This window comes from Acanthochromis polyacanthus, chromosome 13 (assembly GCF_021347895.1).
Source record: "Acanthochromis polyacanthus isolate Apoly-LR-REF ecotype Palm Island chromosome 13, KAUST_Apoly_ChrSc, whole genome shotgun sequence".
NCBI classification, from domain to species: domain Eukaryota; kingdom Metazoa; phylum Chordata; class Actinopteri; family Pomacentridae; genus Acanthochromis; species Acanthochromis polyacanthus.
The window spans coordinates 19,938,103-19,958,239 of record NC_067125.1 but is presented as its reverse complement, the minus strand read 5'-3'; the positions used below and the strand labels follow the sequence as shown (position 1 = coordinate 19,958,239).

At 46.7% G+C, this 20,137-nt stretch overlaps 2 protein-coding genes and 1 long non-coding RNA gene across 5 annotated transcripts in view; 2 read left to right on the top strand and 1 right to left on the bottom strand.

Moving 5' to 3' along the window:
• LOC110972401 (melatonin receptor type 1B-B-like) overlaps positions 1-20,137 on the top strand; it is a 174,346-nt gene that overhangs the window by 63,924 nt on the left and 90,285 nt on the right. The window lies entirely within an intron of this gene.
• LOC127536905 (uncharacterized) overlaps positions 1-20,137 on the bottom strand; it is a 211,239-nt gene that overhangs the window by 160,645 nt on the left and 30,457 nt on the right. The window lies entirely within an intron of this gene.
• The window catches only part of gal3st2 (galactose-3-O-sulfotransferase 2), a 31,210-nt gene continuing 19,285 nt past the window's right edge, over positions 8,213-20,137 (top strand). The window contains exon 1 of the mRNA XM_051958358.1: positions 8,213-8,872. Coding sequence (XP_051814318.1) covers positions 8,279-8,872 — 594 coding nt within the window. The 5' untranslated portion in view covers positions 8,213-8,278. The remainder of the gene's footprint in view (positions 8,873-20,137) is intronic.

The window sequence follows — 20,137 nt, the reverse complement described above, 5'->3', positions numbered from 1 at the left end:
GTGGTTTGGCCATCTAATTCAGATGCCTCCAGGGAGACTTCCTCTGGAGGTGTTACGATCGCGTCCGCCTGGGAGGAGACCCCGGGGTAGATCCAGAACTCGCTGAAATTATATGTCTTGTCTGGCTTTGGAATGCCTCAGGATCCCCCAGGAAGAGCTGAAAAGTGTTGCTGGGGGGAGGTATGTCTGGAATGACCTGCTTCGCCTGCTGCCTCTGCGACCTGGCCCTGGATAAACGGAAGACAATGGATGGATGGATGGATGGATGGATGGATGGATGGATGGATGGATGGATGGATAATAATAATGGATTAGATTTATATAGCGCTTTTCTGGGCACTCAAAGCGCTTTACAATGGATCCATTATTCAATCACTCACACATTCTCACTCTGGTGGTAGTAAGCCACATTTGTAGCCACAGCTGCCCTGGGGCAGACTGACGGAAGCGTGGCTGCCAATCCGCGCTACGACCCCTCCGACCACCACCAACATTCACACGCATTCATACACCAGTGTGAGAACAGCACTGGAGGGAAGGTGGGTAAAGTGTCTTACCCAAGAACACAACAGCACATGACTAGGTCAGAGCCGGAATCAAACCGCCGACACTTCAATCATTGGACGACCCGCTCTACCACTTGAGTCACAGCTGCCAAGATGGATGGATGAATGGATAGATGGATGGATGGATGGATCTCGCCTTAATGAGAAGCATCTCACTGGCACAAGTAACGTGTCAGCTGGCAGATTTTGACACCCAGCATTCATGGCACGCCCAGTAGAACCACCAGATTTGCAGGGCTAACCATGCCCACGCATGACATGTCGTGGTGAGCCCAACAGACCTGACCGCCCCATCAGGCATGCCGCAATCCCCAACGTCCTATTTCTTCTGCAGTAGACTGTTCAAAGTGTGGGAGAGCATGAAACCCTCCACGTCCCTGTTCATGGCCTTCTTCACACTCGTCCTGATCTCTGTAGCCTCTTTAATCCAGCGTTTGAGTTTGTTGTCTTCAGTTCTGATGATTCTTGCCCAGTCCATGACATGATTGTTTCTTTTGCAGTGGTCTGATGTTGCAGATTTGAGATGTTCCTGTTGTGCTTTTTCTTTCTGAGTTCTTGTGAGATGTGTTGCTGTTTCCCTTTCACCTGGAAGAGGCAGTTAGACAGAATAAATAGTCTTGAACAGATGAGTTTTGAGTCTGGATTTGAAGAGAGGTGGAGAATCAATATTTCGAATATCCGGTAGGAGTGAGTTCCAGAGTTTGGGAGCAGGGCGGCTGAAAGCCTTGCTCCCTATGGAGGTGGGCAGAGGGTACTGTGAGGTGGATGGAGGAACAGGATCTGAGAGAGTGGTGGAAGAGGCAATGTGACGGGGATCAGACAGATAAGGAGGGGTGAGGTTGTGGATGGTCTTGACTGTATACAGGAGGATTTTGAATTCTATTCTGGATTTGACAGGGAACCAGTGGAGTTGCTGTAGGACGGGGGCGATGTGATGAAAAGAGGGGGTTTTGAAAATGATGAGAAAAGCCTGACTGAGAATTCCTTGTTAGTCAAGTACACATATGTCCCACTAGTGTGAACTGGTTTAGTTAGCACCAGCACCTACAATACAAAGTCGGCCAGCTAATTCTACAAGCAACAGGAGCAAGAAATCCATAGACTAGTAATTAGGCATACTTTGACAGAGCAATGCATAGATAGATAGATTAAACCTTTATTAATCCCACAGCGGGGAAATTTACAACCATATGGCCAACCATAGGACTGATTAACTTGCATCAATGAATTGATTTGGTTTATTTGTAAGGCTATTGGGTTGCTGGCCTCACCACACAGCTAAGTTCACATCAGTTATGCTCCACAAACAGGAAGAGTCGTGTGTGTCAACTTACTATCCTCTTCTCTGTCCTGGCATCATTATCCTACTTCTAGATTATACTGAATTGGGGACAAACATATCTGCACATGCAGAGAGGAATCACCATACTCCCTGTTCACACAATCTTGCTACTGACCAAGCATTTCCTCAAGCGCGCACATAGAATATACACAGGCAGGAAAAAAAAATCAGTTTTGTACTCAGCAGCTAGAGCCTCTGGAAGGGCAGTAATGGCAAAAGGTTACTCAGTGTTCTCTCATGATGTCATGACCTCCACTCTAATCAAATCTTTTACATGATTGCCATCAATATACAACTGGTGTCAAAGTTATTTCATTCATCTCAAGAATTTCATTCCAGCAGGTCATTGAGGAGATGGTTGTGCAGCAGGCATCATTCTCTGTGCATACTACTCATCTTGCTTGTGGTCTGTATTGTCATTCAGACCTTTGTCACCCGCCAAACCAGGTAATGTCACACTCTCAGCACTGACCTTACTAAATCTTACTAAGCTTAAAACAAAGTGATCTCTCATTAAGTTATCTCAGTCATATGGGTATTTTGTCAGCAACTCCTAGCAGAAGTTCGTCACATGAAATACAAAATAAGATGAGTAAATTTTTTACATACTGTCTCACACTTGGTGGAGTGATTAATGTCAGTATTATTGAAAGAAAATGGATATTGCTGAACCAGAAAATATTCATATTCATCACTATCCTGCTCCCAAGCTAGACCAGTGCTAAAGAACCAACAAGTTTCTTCAATATACATGCTCAATTTACTACAAAAAAGAACAAAACCACAAGAGAAGGTCTCCATAGATATTATCTTTCTATGTGAAGTTATAGAATTCATGTAGCCTGTCTTTCTTACATATTTAAAAGCAGGATAAAGTATCACTAAGACAATGAGGAACTTTATAAATAATATAAATCCCTTGGTAACCAGAGTCTACAAACACATATGCATAGTGCTTTGAAAAAGTATTTACCTTCTTCCTAATATATTTTTTTATATTTCCCACACTTACGTATTCCAGATCATCAAATTTGTATTTATACTTATCTAATATTGGGCAGAGATGACTCACAAAACACAAAATGCTGTTTTTAAATTATGGTGTGTTGTCAATTCTTTGAAAAACTCTTGTACGTCTGTGAATAATTAATTGCCTTCCTAAACCTAATAACAGATTGGGCCAGCCTTAGCAACAACAACTGCAATTAAATGTTTTTCATAGCCTGTGACTTTTACATCGCCATGGAGGAATTTTGGCCCACTCGTTTCTGTAGATGTTAAAGCACGGCTGGAGGAACCCGAGCAGAGAGCACACAGAGAGACTGAACTAGATGCTGAATTAAGGGTTTTAATCTGCGAGAATGACTAGTCTGGTGACGGGGGGGAAACGTGGCAGAGAAACTGGAGATCCAGAGAGTGAATGAGGGAAACTGGGGAGGGAATGGTGGAGACTGGAGACCAGCGGTGGAACAGACGGGGGGAGTGGAGTAATGGGGCGGCGGAGAGCAGAGCTGACAGGAGGGTTTGGTTCTTTGGCGGGTGGTTTTGCCAGGTGATCCAGAAGCCAGTGAGCACAACAGGGGAAATCCACACAGAAGAGAGTTCCAGTCGGTCCAGGGAGGAAACAGAGCTGGGGGAAGTTGAGCAGTAGAGGCGACAAACTGGGAACAGGGAAATATCAACAAGTCCTCCAATTCATACGACCACATAGGTCGTATGTAAAGTGCACCGGAATATGACCAATAAGAGCGTATTTACGTTAGCGTCCCGACGGGGAAAAGGAACGCATTACAGGATTTAATTCGCGAAATGGCTTTTCCCTCCCGAAACAGCTTTTCCCTCACTTTCCCAACACGGGTTTAGGGTTAGGGTTAGGGTTAGGGATAGGGATAGGGATAGGGATAGTGTTAGATAAAAGTTTGTTCATGGTGACGTTTCACCTGCGACACCGGAGTGTCGATATTTACTCAACCGCTAGAGCAGGGGTCGGCAAGTAGATGTGGCTTCGGGCCAAAATGTTTGTAAACAATCGAACAGCGGGCCAACCTGTGGCGGGGTGCAGTCCGATTCCACGAGCCGGGGGGGGGGGGGCGGCGGCTGGCGATACTGTGAGCAGCGGAGCTTCTACAGCTGATCGCCGCTGCTTGGGACACACGTCTCAATTCTGATCACAGATGTATTAAAAATGACTCCCAACACACACACATGTTTTGCACACACTGTTGAAATCTGGCTGGCACAACCGTGTCCGACCAGTAGTGCAAACGCGGAAAATGCCCGGCAGCAGCCGACCACGTGAGTTTGGTGTTGCGGTGACGGACTGGCTTGGCTCCATGTCAAATCAAATTTTCAAAATCATCTGGCGGGCCAAATATTATCCCTGACGGACCAGTTTTGGCCCGCGGGCCGCCAGTTGCCGACCACTGTGCTAGAGGTCGCATAATGTCAAAACGTAACACTCGGTCGTTATACGGGTGTGTACAGACGACCTATGTGGTCGTTTTTTGTTCCAGAAAGTTCCACCTTTCACTCATCAACCCACATGATTTTATCCCACAACTCATGAAGCTCCCATAATTGTTTTTTTTTTTTTTGGAAATGTCCAACAAGTCTTTATGCTTCCTTTAGTCAGAAGTGGTTTGCACCATGCAACTCTTCCAAAGATGCTATTTTTGACCCAGTGCAGACCTTACTTGCCTTAACTGAGGCAAGTGAGCTCTGCAGTTCTTTTGATGTTAATCAAGGTTCTTTTGAGTCCACTCCTGGGAAGGTTAATCATTGTTCCATATTTTCTTCATGCGTGGATAGTGGCTCTCACCACTGTTCTCTGGAGTCCCAGAGTCTTAGTGATGGCTTTGTAACCCTTTCCAGACTGATGAATGTCAATTACTTTGTTTCGCATCTGTTCTTGAATCTCTTTAGGACATGGAATCATACATTGCTTTTGAGATCCTTTAGCTACTTCACAATGCCAGAGAGGTTCTATTTAGTGATGTTTAGATTCAACAAGACTGGCAGTAACCATATGTGGGTGTGGCTGGTGAAACTGAACCCGGACTTCCCGGAGGGTTGCCCCTCCCTCCCAAGGTAACACAACTGTCTTAACCATTGTGGATCCATTTTCTAAAGCTGTGCACTTTGTCCCTCTACCTAAGTTGCCCTCGGCCAAGGAGACCGCAGAGGCCCTAGTCCAGCGTGTCTTCAGGCTCCATGGCATCCCTACCGACATTGTCTCGGACCGTGGCCCCCAATTCATGTCTGAGGTATTTAGGACTTTCTGCACAGCTATGGGAGCATCTTCTGGGTTCCACCCACACCCGAATGGGCAGACTGAGCGAGCTAACCAATCATTAGAAGTGTTTCTACACTGCATGGTCTCGGAAAATCCCTCATGATGGTGTGAGCGGCTTCCTTGGATTAAATATGCTCACACTTCAATGTCTAATGCATCTTCTGGCCTGTCACATTTTTAGTGCTCCTTGGGCAACCAGCCTCCTTTGTTTCCCATTCAGGAACAGGCAATTAAGATTCCGTCCATCCAGACTCTCATTAGACGATGCAAGGCACCTGGACTGAGGCTCGGAGGGCTTTACAACGGGCTGCTGCCCGCATGACCACGCAGGCCAAGAGGCACCGGACTCCTGCCCCCTACTACCAGTCCGGTCAAAAGGATCATCGATGATGCATCAGCCTACGCTGTGCGTAGGTTGGTGGTCATGCACCGCAGGGGGTGGGGATTCCAGTACCTGGTGGACTGGCAGGGATATGGCCCTGAGGAGAGGAGCTGGATTCCCAGACACCTGATCCTGGACTCAACCTTGATTAAGGGTTTTCACGGATGACACCCAGATCGGCTGACTCGGGCACCTGGAGGTGCATGTTGGGGTGAGGGGGGGTACTGTCACAGCCTCGGTGGTGGGCCCAGTAGTGGCAGTACTCTCTCCCTCGCTTCCTGAGTGATCAGCAAGTGCAGCTGAAGCAGGAAGCAGCAGGTGTGCGGCATCAGCAATCAGCTGACTTGGAGGGAGCAGGTGGGATTGGTTGATCATCATCACCCTGTGCCATAAGAGGAGACCTCACTCACCACTCAACGCCGGACCATAAACAAGCAACAGTTTGTCATGTTTTCTTGTTTAGTTCAGCCTGCTTTGATTTTTTTCTTTTGTTAATTGTTCGCTTTGTGCTTTTCCAGCCTGGACCTCACCTGCTCCAAGTCCTCCCTGGATTCACTCTTCACAAGCTGAAGCCCTCCATAGCCACCCCAACCTCTGGATTCCCTGGTCACCACCTTGCCACCCTGGATTTGGACCGCCATTTGCCACCACACACCATCTAGTGCTCCAGCCCGGACCATGCCATCTGTCTCTGCCACGACAGATTATTTTCTATGCATAATTTTTTCTGTAATTAATTCATCATAATTAACATGTTAAAGTCTCATCCCTAGTATATACTAGATATACAGTCATGGAAGAAATTACGAAATTGCCCTTGTTTTCTTCAATTTATTGTTCATTTTAATGCCTGGTACCACTAAAGGTGCATTTGCTTGAACAAAAATAATAACAAAAATAGCTCATAAGAGTTTAATTCAAGAGCTGATATCTAGCCATTTTCCATGGTTTTCTTGATAATAATCAAAATCACTTCAGTTCTTACATCAATAGCTATGACACTGGACTAAAAAAAACCCAATGCTTTTAGGATTCCATGTTTTCTTTTGTGTCTGTTTTAGTCCCATGATCCACACAAGAGTTGGTGCTTGATTCATAACCATTGTTTCTGATGACTGCAGCCATGTGTCTTGGCATGCTCTTCACCAACTTCTGACATTGTTGTGCTGGCACAGAAGCCTATTCCAATTGCACAAATTCAAACAAATTTGTTTTGTTTTTGGGATTGTGGTTCTCCATTTTGCGTTTGATTATTTTCCACAGGTTTTCAGTTGGATTTAGATCTGGTGATTGAGAAGGCCAAGGATAGTTTCAGTGTTCTGGTTCTCCATCCAGGCTTTAACTGACCTTGCCGTGTGGCAAGGGGCATTGTCTTGTTGTAAAATCCAGTCATTGGAGGCAGGAAAGAGTTTTCCAGCTGATGGAAGACGAATGCTTTCAAGAGTAGCCCTGTAAATTACCTGGTTCATTCGTCCTTCATGCAATTGCATTTGCTCTGTTCCACTCATACTGAAACTACCCCAGATCATCACTGATCTACTCCCATGTTTTACTGTAGGGGCAGACAATCTGGTTTGTAGGCTTCTCCAGACTTCCTCCTAACCAGTAAGTTGGCTGGAGTGGGAATCAACTGAAAATTGGATTCATTCCTGAAGAGAACCTGAGCCCAATCATTAACAGTCCAATCCTTGTGATCCACAGCAAAGAGCAGCCGGGCTTTCCACTGCCTTTCCTTGATGAAGGGCTTCTTCTGTGTCCTGCGTGACTTCAGACCAGCTTCAAGAAGTCGGTTTCCAACTGTCCTTGCTGAACAAGTAACATTTCTCAACAGTGCCCGCTCATTTTTAAGGTCCCTGGAGGTCGGACGACGATTCTTGACGCAGGAACGGATGAGTGCACAATCGTTTCGTTAGACTGAAAAACGTTTCCTGCCACAACCCGGTAGAAATTTGGTATAATCATGTTTGGCTCGTTTTTCTTGTTGTAATGAATGACTGTCTTGGAGATCTCCAGTTGTTTTGCTACCTGTCTCTCACTCATGCCAATTTCCAGCAGTGCCAAGATGGCTGCCTTTGTGGCTTCACAATGGGGAACTGAATACAAAGGGCAGGCTTGGGGAACAGCAGGCTGAAGACAAAGCAGGAAATGGCAGGAATCCTGTCACAGTCACAGTCCCCCCCCAGCCCCTTTTCTGCCATCTGCCTTTTTGCTGCTGCTGTGCATCTCTCCACTTGTTGCATTTGCACTGTGGCAGATCAGTGCGGATGCAGAACAGCTGTGGAAGCCATGCACCTGCAGCTCATCCTCCAGTGGAAATTAAGAGTGGCTCCGCACTGCACTCAGTATTTGAGCCCACTTACTAACTGTCTGCCTGTCTGGCCACTGCATTGTGCCGACCACGGTGTGAGCACTATGCGTGATAACCATGGGAGCAGAAACCCTTCAATCCTAATCAGAATTTGAGCTTTAACATATAATATTTGTTGTGTTTGTATGTTAACTACATTCAGATTCATGTTACAAGTTCTTTCATTCTGGTGCTGGAGAGAAGTTTTTGTAAGATATTGCATTGTACATCAATTTACATCATATTGACTGTACTTATGACTTTTTTCAGGAATGACAAGCTGACAGGACTTCCATATTTGAGGTTCCCTGTCAAACAAAGTCTGAATCCTCCTCTACAAAATGTCTGGATGGACACGCATTCTGAATCTTCAAAGGCAGCAAAGCCAGACATGAGATCACTACAGACGGAACAGGCTGCTGATCCTCATCATCAAAACAAAGAATATGGAAAACTGTTGGATGACAATCTGTTGACAAGTGTTTCTAAAGTCATTAACATTGCTGCAGGCTCTCAGATGAAAGCAAGAACAGTTTCACCTGGACAAAAACAAGGAAGAAAGCCAAGTCTTGAGCATCCAAGTTTTTCCTCTAAAAGAATCGGGAAAGATTTTAATGCAGGCCCCAACAAAAGGAATGTCAATGCTCCCACTATATCCAGTTTTTTAGGGGCTCAGGGAAACAGTGGTCCTACTAAAGCAAACTGCCATCCACAGTCTCACATTGTTTTCCTCAAGACACACAAAACAGCAAGCAGCACCATCCTAAACATCCTATATCGCTATGGTGAAAGCAGGAACTTGACCTTCGCCCTTCCTCAAAACAAACACAGCCAGTTGTTTTATCCATTCTTCTTTGCATCACATTTTGTGGAAGGAGTCAGCACCAGAAGTGTGAGAGAGTTCCACATCATGTGCAATCACATGAGATTTAGAAAATCTGAGGTGAGCTTCATTACATAATGATTCATGTTTTATAGTTTTGTTTTTGTCATATCTGTTTTATACTTTGCTGATGAATTTACAGCAAATTACTAAATTACACTAATATGTCCATGTTAAAACCCGTTGCACTTCAGTGTCCCGCCCGAGGGACACTTTGAGATCTGCATAAGCATTAAATGTCTGAAGCTGCAAACGCGATGATACAAACACTATACACCCATGTAAAGCTTAGATTGTCATGAATCCGTCGGTATAAACCACTTTCAGATGTGATTACCACAGCGGGTAATATAAACACATTTCTCCAACAAACAACAAAAATTTAAAGGGCACAACTCACCTTTGGATGCTCTTTGGATGCTCTTTTACTGGTCAAAGATGAAAATAATCCACAAAACCGGCCAGAATCCAAGCTTCGGCATCCAGACAATACTAGCAAGTATAATATTTTGTCCAAAACATGTCTTGAAATAAGTAAATAATCCACAAATAGCTCGGTTCCATGCGCGCACACGCAGCGCATGGCGGCGCTGCACGTTTCATATTCACTGTATTTATGCCCATATTTTAATTCAGCATACAGAGATCCATGCGGTCTTGGACTCAAAATGGGGACTGAAGTCTATCCTTTATGTTTACACCGCGTTTCAATCAATCAAGTGACTCTGGCCTGCCTCCGAGCCCAAAACGGCCAACCGTAGCCGAGACTGACCGATCTGGACCTACCTCATTTCGTCAGTAAATTCTGAGCAAATCACGTCGGAGGAAACGTTTGACAGACAGGGCTGATAGCCAATGAGCCTGCTGAATAGCAGGCTATAAATAGAGCCTCTGCCAGCGGGGTTGTGTGACATTTCACACCTTGGCTCCGGCTGCAGCAGGAGCCTCTCTGTCTCCCTCCCAGTCTCTGCGTCTGATCCACACTGAAGTGCCTTTTTTGAGTTCTTTATGAGTTTTTGGAGTGAAAATAATGTGAAAACGGGCTATAAAACGAACATATACCATTTTTGCCAAGAGTGTGCAGAGGATGTACAGATATGGAAGCGAATGTGACTCAAAACTCAAATTCAAAAGCATTAGCAGAAATGCTTTTGCATTTCAAAGTCATGGCTGCACTTTTTGACTCAAAACTAAAATGAAAAAGCAATATTCCAAAACGCAATTTCATTTTCTTCTTCAACACTGCTCGTTCTGTGACTAAATGAAAAAGCAAAAGCAAACTCAGAAATGCCTTTTCATTTTCAAAACATTCACCAGCAAAAAGGTAACAAAATTCAATTTGAAATGTAAAATTCGAAAATGCAAAAGCATTAGCAGAAATGCTTTTGCATTTCAAAGTCATTGCTGCACTATTTGACTCAAAAATGAAATGAAAAAGCAATATTCCAAAATGCAATTTCATTTTCTTCTTCAGCACTGCTCATTCTGTGACTAAATGAAAAAGCAAAAGCAAATCACATTTGACATTTAATTTTCAAAACGTTCACCAGCAAAAAGGTAACAAAATTCAATTTGAAATGTCAAATTCGAAAATGCAAAAGCATTAGCAGAAATGCTTTTGCATTTCAAAGTCATTGCTGCACTTTTTGACTCAAAAATGAAATGAAAAAGCAATATTCCAAAATGCAATTTCATTTTCTTCTTCAACACTGCTCATTCTGTGACTAAATGAAAAAGCAAAAGCAAACTCAGAAATGCTTTTGCATTTTTGTGTTCCCCCGCAAAAAGTGTCTCATAATTCAAATGCAAATGCATTCTCAAGTGGCGCAGGAAAGTGACGTCACGGAATCTGAAGAAGAAATCTGAAGACTATCAAGGCATTCTGGAGAGAAATGTGCTGTCTAGTGTCAGAAAGCTTGGTCTCAGTCGCAGGTCATGGGTCTTCCAACAGGACAACGATCCAAAACACACAGCCAAAAACACCCAAGAATGGCTGAGAGAAAAGCGTTGGACTATTCTAAAGTGGCCTTCTATGAGCCCAGATCTGAATCCCATTGAACATATGTGGAAGGAGCTGAAACATGGCATTTGGAGAAGACACTCATCAAACCTGAGACAACTGGAGCTGTTTGCTCATGAGGAGTGGGCCAAAATACCTGTTGACAGCTGCAGAACGCTCATTGACAAATACAGAAATCGTTTAATTGCAGTGATTGTCACAAAAGGTTGTGCAACAAAATATTAAGTTATGGGTACCATCATTTTTGTCCAGCCCTATTTCATTAGTTTGTTTTTTAAATAATTATGTTAATCAACAATTCAAAAGTGATGGCTGATTTTGATTATTTAATTTTCAATAAATTTTTATTTCTTGTTACTTTTGTGAGTTTCAAGTGATTTCAGTGAGAATTGTGGGTTTTTCCTTCTTTAACTGAGGGGTACCAACAATTTTGTCCACGTGTCTACATGGAGTAAAAACAATAGACAAAAAAGTATATGTCTGTACACAACAGCATATCTAAAAATAAATCATGCTACTAAATTAAGGACAAAGAACAGAAGTAGCCAATATTCTGGAGACCAAAGTTATTTAATTTGATCAGTATAACATTGTTTAGTAACATTTCAATTATGTGAGAGCAGTCCTAAAGAATTGCCTGAAATCCCAATCATAAAATGGGTTTGGAGGAAGAACATAGATGCTAATCTGGATATATATGAGTTAGGCTTTATAACTACTATTGGTAGTATTGGTGGTATTAATAGTAATGCGACTACTAGTAGCAGTAGTAATACAGCAACTACTGCTGCCGATACTGTCACTGCTACTACAACTTGTAATACTATTACAAATGCTGACACTTCTACGACTCTAACAGCTATTTATACTACTACTGCTGCTTGAACTTTTGGTATTACTATTACTGCTGCGTGTACTTTTAGTATTACTACTACTACTGCTTGTACAGCTATACTACAGCTACTAATAATCGTCTGGTGTTTGGTTGTCCAGCTGTTAGCTTGCGTTCGTGTTTTGCTAGCGGCTAACTGGTTAGCTCTCATAGACTCTGAACAAGATTTAACAATGAAAAAAGAACCAAAAAAAATTCTTACCTATGGAAAGTTATTCCAAGTTTCCTTGTCTCCAACGTTCGACGTAGTGTGCAATTAAATGCAGCGCAATGAGCCGGCATTGTTTAAAATGCCGTAAAATGCAGAAGGGGCCAGAACGGGGGGGGGTTGGGGTCCGTGACGTCACTTTCCTGCGCCACTTGAGAATGCATTTGCATTTGAATTATGAGACACTTTTTGCGGGGGAACACGAAAATGCAAAAGCATTTCTGAGTTTGCTTTTGCTTTTTCATTTAGTCACAGAATGAGCAGTGTTGAAGAAGAAAATGAAATTGCATTTTGGAATATTGCTTTTTCATTTCATTTTTGAGTCAAAAAGTGCAGCAATGACTTTGAAATGCAAAAGCATTTCTGCTAATGTTTTTGCATTTTCGAATTTGACATTTCAAATTGAATTTTGTTACCTTTTTGCTGGTGAACGTTTTGAAAATTAAATGTCAAATGTGATTTGCTTTTGCTTTTTCATTTAGTCACAGAATGAGCAGTGCTGAAGAAGAAAATGAAATTGCATTTTGGAATATTGCTTTTTCATTTTAGTTTTGAGTCACATAGTGCAGCAATGACTTTGAAATGCAAAAGCATTTCTGCTAATGCTTTTGCATTTTCGAATTTTACATTTCAAATTGAATTTTGTTACCTTTTTGCTGGTGAATGTTTTGAAAATGAAAAGGCATTTCTGAGTTTGCTTTTGCTTTTTCATTTAGTCACAGAACGAGCAGTGTTGAAGAAGAAAATGAAATTGCATTTTGGAATATTGCTTTTTCATTTTAGTTTTGAGTCAAAAAGTGCAGCCATGACTTTGAAATGCAAAAGCATTTCTGCTAATGCTTTTGAATTTGAGTTTTGAGTCACATTCGCTTCCATAGTACAGAGGGTGTCCGATATTGACAGCGCCTGGCCATAGCAGTACAAATACATATGTGAAACACTCATTTCTTGTAGTATTGCTCTGAAATTTTGACCTGAACTATGTAAGACCCCAGGCTGTTGCCTTTTTGTGTTTTCAAGCTGTCACAGTGCTGCCACACTTATTTTCAAGTGTTTTATTAGGGAAAAAAATTTAGGCGAGAATAAAAGTCATCCTAATTCAGTGTGTTCCAACATAAAATACTCTGTGCCAGTAGCACCTAGAGTAATTCTGACTGCACTGGGTGAAAATTCAGATTGTCAGCTTTCACAGGAGACCCCAACCATGCCTGTACTCCAAACAGTTCAAGAACAGCATTCAATTTACTTTCTGTACATCTTCAGTAGAAATTTCAGGAGAAAATTGACGGAAGCTTATAGGGTTAATATATTGTTGTTTTTAATAGGTTTTGACTTAGGCAACCTGAGTGAGGTCCAAAAATGTGAGTCAGCTCTAAAAGGGCCCAAAAAATCCTATACTTGTGAGTTGCTAATGAGGCCAGAGTGAGCTACACAAGGTGTAATCATAAAGTTCAGATGCTGTTTCTGTTGTGCCCAAACAAAGCGCAGCAAAGTCATACTCATGTAACTGGTGCAGACAGTAAATTTTGAGTCAGGATTCCATGTGACATTGTGCCATAAGCATTGGGACCTGTGTTATGCACGTTTTGTAACCACTTGCAATTGCACATTTGTGATTTTACTGTGGATGTAGACATAAGCAGCACAATGTCAAAATCTGTGAGGATCCCTGTCAACAGGCCCATAATGACCCATCCTTCATTTTGAGGATGATGAGAGTTTTGTAAGTGGCTATGACCCACAGACTAATCAACAGTCTTTAAAGCGGAACAGCGAGCACGCTCAATTCAATTCAACTTATTTTTTTATATTGCACCAATTCACAACATATGTCATCTCATAGCATTTACATGCTTACACACTAAGGTGAAGACCTGACAAAGAACCGAAGAGAAAGACAGAGAATCCAATAAATCCAAAGTTACTTTTGGAATTCTTGTTGACAAAAAATCTGCCTCTTACCAGGCAGGAAAAGAAAAAACTCACACAGAACTTGGCTCAGGGATTGCAGCAATCTGTTTTGACTGATTGGGTCTTAACCCAATCAGTCTGCTTATTGTCACTCTTAAGTGACAATAAGCAGAGTGGGAGAGTCATTGGAATAGTAGGATAGCAAATGGAGAACAAAAATACGTAAGAGAGAAATGAACATTTTGGAGATCGGTGAGGTCAGTGACTGCAGATCAGAGTTGTCACTCCAGACCCAGAGTCAGCTGCAGAGAGAACAGAAAACAAATTATGAGGAAGACACAAAGTTAGTGACAAGATATGGTGATGTACAATTGTATGGAAGAAAAAGAAGAGAGAAGGGGAGGGGTGCTCAGTGCATCATGGGAAGTCCCTTAGCAGCTTAAACCTATAGCACAGGGGTCGGCAGCCTGCGGCTCCGGAGCCACATGCGGCTCTTTCAGCCCTCTGTTGTGGCTCCCTGTAACTTTGTAAAATAATCAGCAGGCTATTGAATTAAAATTTATTTTATTTTTAGATTGTTAATTTTCAAATTTTAATTCTAAATTTGAAGATTATAGTGATCTTGTAACATCAAAATAAAATATCTTAATTTTTTTCTGTCAAAATATGCGTCCCAGCCATCAATCTCCGACACTCGCCGGCCTGCGTGTATTCATTTGGAGTCCTGTTGATCTTCGGATCCCAGTGTTTGTTCTACATTCATTCAGCAGCGGCGGTCCACCATTTCTAAATCCAAGCCGTCTGTCACACAACGAGCAAAGAACCCGAGCAGAGAGCACATGGTCGAGGCACAGGCTGGCTTGACAGCAGGTTTATTCAGGGATAAGAGGGGGGATTGTGGGAAGTGTGTTTGGGAGGGTGGACGTGGCAGATGGAGTCGGGGAATGGTGGATGAATCAGGGGAAGCCGGAGGGGAACCATGGAGGGGAAACCAGGAAAGACATGCAGCTGGCTGGGGTACACGACGGGGAACAAGAAGACAGATGAGACAAGAGGGAGTCCGGGCAGCTGGTCTTCTGGTGAAGAGAGCAGAAAAGAATTAGTGTTAGAAATACACGGGCAACAGAGCAAGAGGCTAGAAGGCAAACTGACGGGGTACGTCGAGTCTAACGATCTGGCAGGGTGTGGAAGGATGAGCCGGTCTTTTATTGTAGGTGTGTAATCAGCGGGATGAATATCAGCTGCCCAGACTCTGGAGGTGGCTGATTGTCTGGGTGACGCCAGCTGTGTAGCCACACTCTGCTCAGCATACTGCTGCAAAAAGAGGGAGAGAGAGGGGGGGGGAGAGAAGGAGCACGAAAGGGAAGAGGGAGAGGAGACAGATAGGATGGGGTCTTTTGGGACATCAGGAGGGAAGGACAGGGGGTGAGAAGGGAGCTCTGACAGTACCCCCCCCTCCATGGGCGCCTCCCGGCGCCCCACGGAACCAGTCAGGGCGAGAACCCACGGCGGCCAAGGAGCCGCCCGGGACACGCCGGGGAACTCGGGGAACTCAGAGGGACTAGGAGGACTTGAAGGGACTAAAAGGACAGGAGGGACTGAAAAGACGGGAGGGACTGAAAGGACGGGAGGGACTGAAAGGACGGGAGGGACTGAAAGGATGGGAGGGAAGGACGGGAGGGACAGGAGGGACTGAAAGGACTGGAGGACTGGAAGGACAGAAAAGACTGGAAGGACTGGAGGGACAGAAAGGGCTGGAAGGACTGGAGGGACAGAAAGGACTGGAGGGACAGAAAGGACTGGAAGGACTGGAGGGACAAGAGGTAACAGGAGGGACTAGAGCTGGACTAGTTGGAGGAGTCGTTCCGGAGGTCGGCTCGAAGGCTGGACTGGCCGAGGATGAACGGGCCAGAGGGTCCGTTCCAGGGGACGACCCGAAGGCCGGATCGGCCGAAGATGGACAGGACAGAGGGTCCGTTCCGGAGAACGACCCGAAGGCTGGGCAGGCCAAAGCTGGGAGATCCGTTCCGGAGGGCGACCTGAGGGCTGAACGGAGAGGAGGGACCGCTCCGGAGGACGGCCCAGAGGCTGGACGGACAGGAGGGACCACTCCAGAGGATGGCCTGGGAACTGGACAGACAGGAGGGACCGCTCCGGGGGACAGCCCAGGGGGCGGACAGCAACTCGATGGCCAGGCCGACGAGGGTCCTCAGGAGGCCGGACCGGGAACCGAACTGAGGACCAGCGGAAGCAGGATCTCTCTGGGGGCCAGGCCGGAGGCCGGACAGGAAGCCAGCAGAGGCGGGACCCCTCCAGGGGCTGGGCCGGTGGCCAGATGGGGAGCCGGCGGAGGTGGGAACTCCGGGGACAGGACTGGGGGCAGGACTGAACACAGGACCGGGGGCCCTTCTGGGGTCGGACCTGGATCTGGGGGCCCCTCCAGGGACAGGGCTGGAGCCGGTGGGTCCTCCGGGGACAGGGCTGAAGGCAGGACAGAGCACAGGACTCGGGGGGCAAGACAGGTTCTCGGGGAGACGGGGGCCCCTCCGGAGGCAGAACTGAGTCCGGAGGCCCCTCCGGGTGTGGAGCCGGATCCGGGAGCCCCTCTGGGGGTGTAATAGGAGGGGAGGCACTGAGCCTCTTTGAAGGCGTCAGGGAGGTCTTCAGCCCTTCTTACGCTGCCCAGGGACTGGAGGCGGGGTGTCGACCCCCTCAGGGACTGGAACTGGGGATCCACGGCACCTCCTGGCATCGCGCCTTCTGCGGCCAGGTCTCTTTGGGGCCGGCCCCACAGCTGGGGAAAAAACAGGATCCAGTTGGCTGTCAAGGGAGTCAGCTGGCGGGTCGGTCAGGGGAGCATTCAAGAAATCGCAAATGTAGTCTGGTAAGTGGCTGGCTAACCAGGGTCGCTGGCCTGCTATCTTGCGGCCCAGAGTTATAATGGAGTACTTGGGGTCTTCTCTCCATTTCTGCCATAAGTCTACCAGCACGTTGAAGTAGTTGCTATGGTCCTCACAGGAGGAGAAGTCTTCCAAGGACACGTTCTGTGTTCGGGTCAGGGTGCCTGCTGACTCCGTGGCTGGTGGCACTGGTGGAGGGGAAATTGGTGAGGACTGGGCGGCTGAGAACTGGGCTAGGGATGAGGTAACTTGGTTATGCGAGGCGGTGAAGTAGTCTAATTGTCTCTTTGTGGCGGCAAGGTCCTGTAGAGCTTGGCTGCACTGAATTAATAGGGCCGGGGTGGGAGCTACCTGTGAAATCTTTTTTTTTCCCCTTGTCTGCATTATCTTTCTAGCTGGCCACTGTATCCGATGATAGCATGGAAAAGATCTATGCATTTTTATTTTTGCAGTGAGAAATATTAAATGTGAATCACTGCCAGTGACCTTCACTGGCCCTCCCTTCAGGCTACTCCATCAAATCAAACTTTATTAAGCCCCTGATGTGAGCTGCAGGGGAGGGCTGTGATACACCACAGTGTGAAAGAAGGGGAAATAGTGACAGAAAGGACGAAACAAGACAGACGGGGAGGACGACAAACAGGTATTGTTATTAATTGTGGGTAGCAGTCCAAGTGCTGCGCTAAGCTAAATCTGTACAAGAAGTAAAGGCTGTAAGAAAACCAGGGACACTAGAGATGTGGGATCTTGATAGTAGGGAGGTGGTAGGCCCATAGGGATGAGAAAAGGAGGGAGCATGCATCACATGATGTAAAAAGTGTGTGAGGATGCCCAACTCAGCATGTTCTGACGGAACCAATCACTTCTAGAGTAAGTCTCGACAGGAGCTTGAGTATCTGTCAGCATGCATGTGGGGTAATCACCGAACACCCAAGTACCTGCCCATATCCCGGGTGACCACAGCAAGGGGTCCTCCCCAAGCCAGTAGGGCATCAACACACGGCCCCCCAAAGCCACCGGACCCAGGAACAGCCCCAGGACCCCAAGAGGCACCGATCCGTCTCTCCCAAGGGCACCCAGGACAACACCGGGTGGTCTGGGAGGAGGCCCCAAGCAGACAGCACCTGCCCCCACCAACCAACCAACCCCTGGCCCCAAACCACCCTTACCCCCCGTCCCCAGCTGCCCCCCACCCCCCCACGGCAGGCCAGGGGCCCCCAGCCCTCCCAGGAGCCCAATCCCCCGGGACCAGCCCCCCCCCAGGGAAGGGGGCCCACGACACGGCCGCAGCAAGGCCAGGCGGGGCGGAATGTGGGCATGCGGTGGTGGGGTCGAGCCTAAGCCCCGCCTCCCAGAAGAGCCAGGGCCAAGGGACGAGCCGGAGACCACCGTCCGGGTGACCAAGGGGCCACCCGCACAGAGCAGCAACCCAGAGGCAGCCCCCCGTGCCGCAGCACCCAGTGAGCGACAGGCCCACGGACCCCGCACCACAGCCCGCCGGGAGACACAAGCCCCAGCAGGGCCCACCCGACCCCCGGGCGCCGCCCCAGGCCCCCACCCCCAGGCCCCGGAGCCCAACCGCACATGAAAGCCACCGACACCGTCCCAGTAGATGGAGATAAACTCCCCAGCGCACAGCCCCGGCCATAAGGACCCGGACCCCATCCGCCCACCAATCCCAAAAAGGGTTGTGTATGTAGTGCAATTAAAATTGGAGGACGGGAGAGGCAGGGGTGGCGAGGTAGTCGCTCCCCCACCACCCCCAACTCCAAGAGCCCTAAGTGTTGTGTATGTGCCCCAAAGTGAAAATATGTACAGTGCAATGTGTGAGTTGTGAGGTGCAAATTAAGAGGTTAGGCAAATGGGGGCCAGCTCCGCCAGGTCAAGACAAAGCGGGGGGCCCGGGAGCGGTGCCAATTGGCCTCCCCAGCAGCAAGCCCCAGGACCCACAGGCAATGACCCAGACCAACCCCCCGCGGCCAGGCGCGCCAAGCAGGAGCACTGCCCCCAGCAGACTGCGGAACAAGAACCACCGACCCAACGCCCACCAAAAAACCCAGCCCAGGTGGACCGACCCCAGTACGCCTCCCCCCACGTAATGACCACAGGACCCCACCAGGACCCCGAACCAGCGGGCCCCCAGGCCCTTCCCAGGCCCCGAACCACCAGGGGAGGCAGGACTGGCACCAGACGACACGAGCCCTGGGGCCGGCCAAGGCGCCACCGGGGAAGCGGCCAGCGCCATCCCCAGACCCCGCTGACCACACCTAGATCCAGTAGCTCCGGGGTGCAGGAGGCAAGCCATAGAACACCCCAGCATCCCATGAGGAGACTGCCAGGCCAGTGGGCCCCACAGGGCAGTGGGTCCGGTCTGGGTACCTAGATGGAAAGTTGCCCCCAACTACCATAACCAGAGTATACTTATCGTCTCAAGGTCCCAGGAAAGTGTACTATTTTAAAAGGAAGAGAAAAGCAACAGACAGAGCAAGGGGCAGCGCTAGTTTGTGTATCAAACTCCTGGACCAGGTGGTGGAAAGGGACCAGGGTGTTATTGTGAAAAATATGATTAAGATGTGTGATGCCCTTTTCAGCCCATGCATGTAGGTTAAGTGTTTTTTATTACTTTGAAAATCCGGATTATGTCAGATTGAAGTAACACTGGATGGTGCGAGGCTGGAGTTTGTAATTTTGTGGAATTTCCACCAGGCTGTCAGTGTCGAGGCTATTGTCTCTGCTTTGAAACAAGGATGATGCTTGATGGTTTGCCTGAGGAATGGGAGGTCTGAAATAGTTATGTTTTTACAGATTGTTCGTTCTATATCTAACCAGGTGATATCTGATTGGATTGGATGTGTCCATTTGTATATATACTGCAGCTGATTTGCTAAAGAGAAGTGGTGGATGTGTGGAGCATCTCAACCTCCTTGCAATTTTGGTTTTTGAATAGTTGCAAGTTTGATTCTTGGTGTTTTGTTTTTCCAATAAAATTTAGTGAGCATTGAATCTAAAGCTTTGAACCAGGTGAGAGTTGGGTGAATTGGTATCATTGAGAAAAGGTAATTTATTTTTGGGAGTACTTTCATTTTAATGGTTGCTATTCTTCCTAAAATAGATAATGGTAAGTTCATCCAGCGCTGGAGGTCACTGCCTATTGTTGTAAGCAAAGGAGTGAAATTTAGTGCAATTAACTCTGACAGCCTAGAGGAAATATTAATGCCCAGGTATGTGATGTGGCCTGAACATAAAGGGATGAGTGATGTATGACATGCTGCATCCCATCTGGTGCTGTGTAGTGGAAGAATAGAGGATTTGTTTCAGTTTATTGAGTAGTCTGAAATATTGGAGAATGATTCAATGACATTCACTGTTTCCTGCAGGGACGATTGAGGGTCTT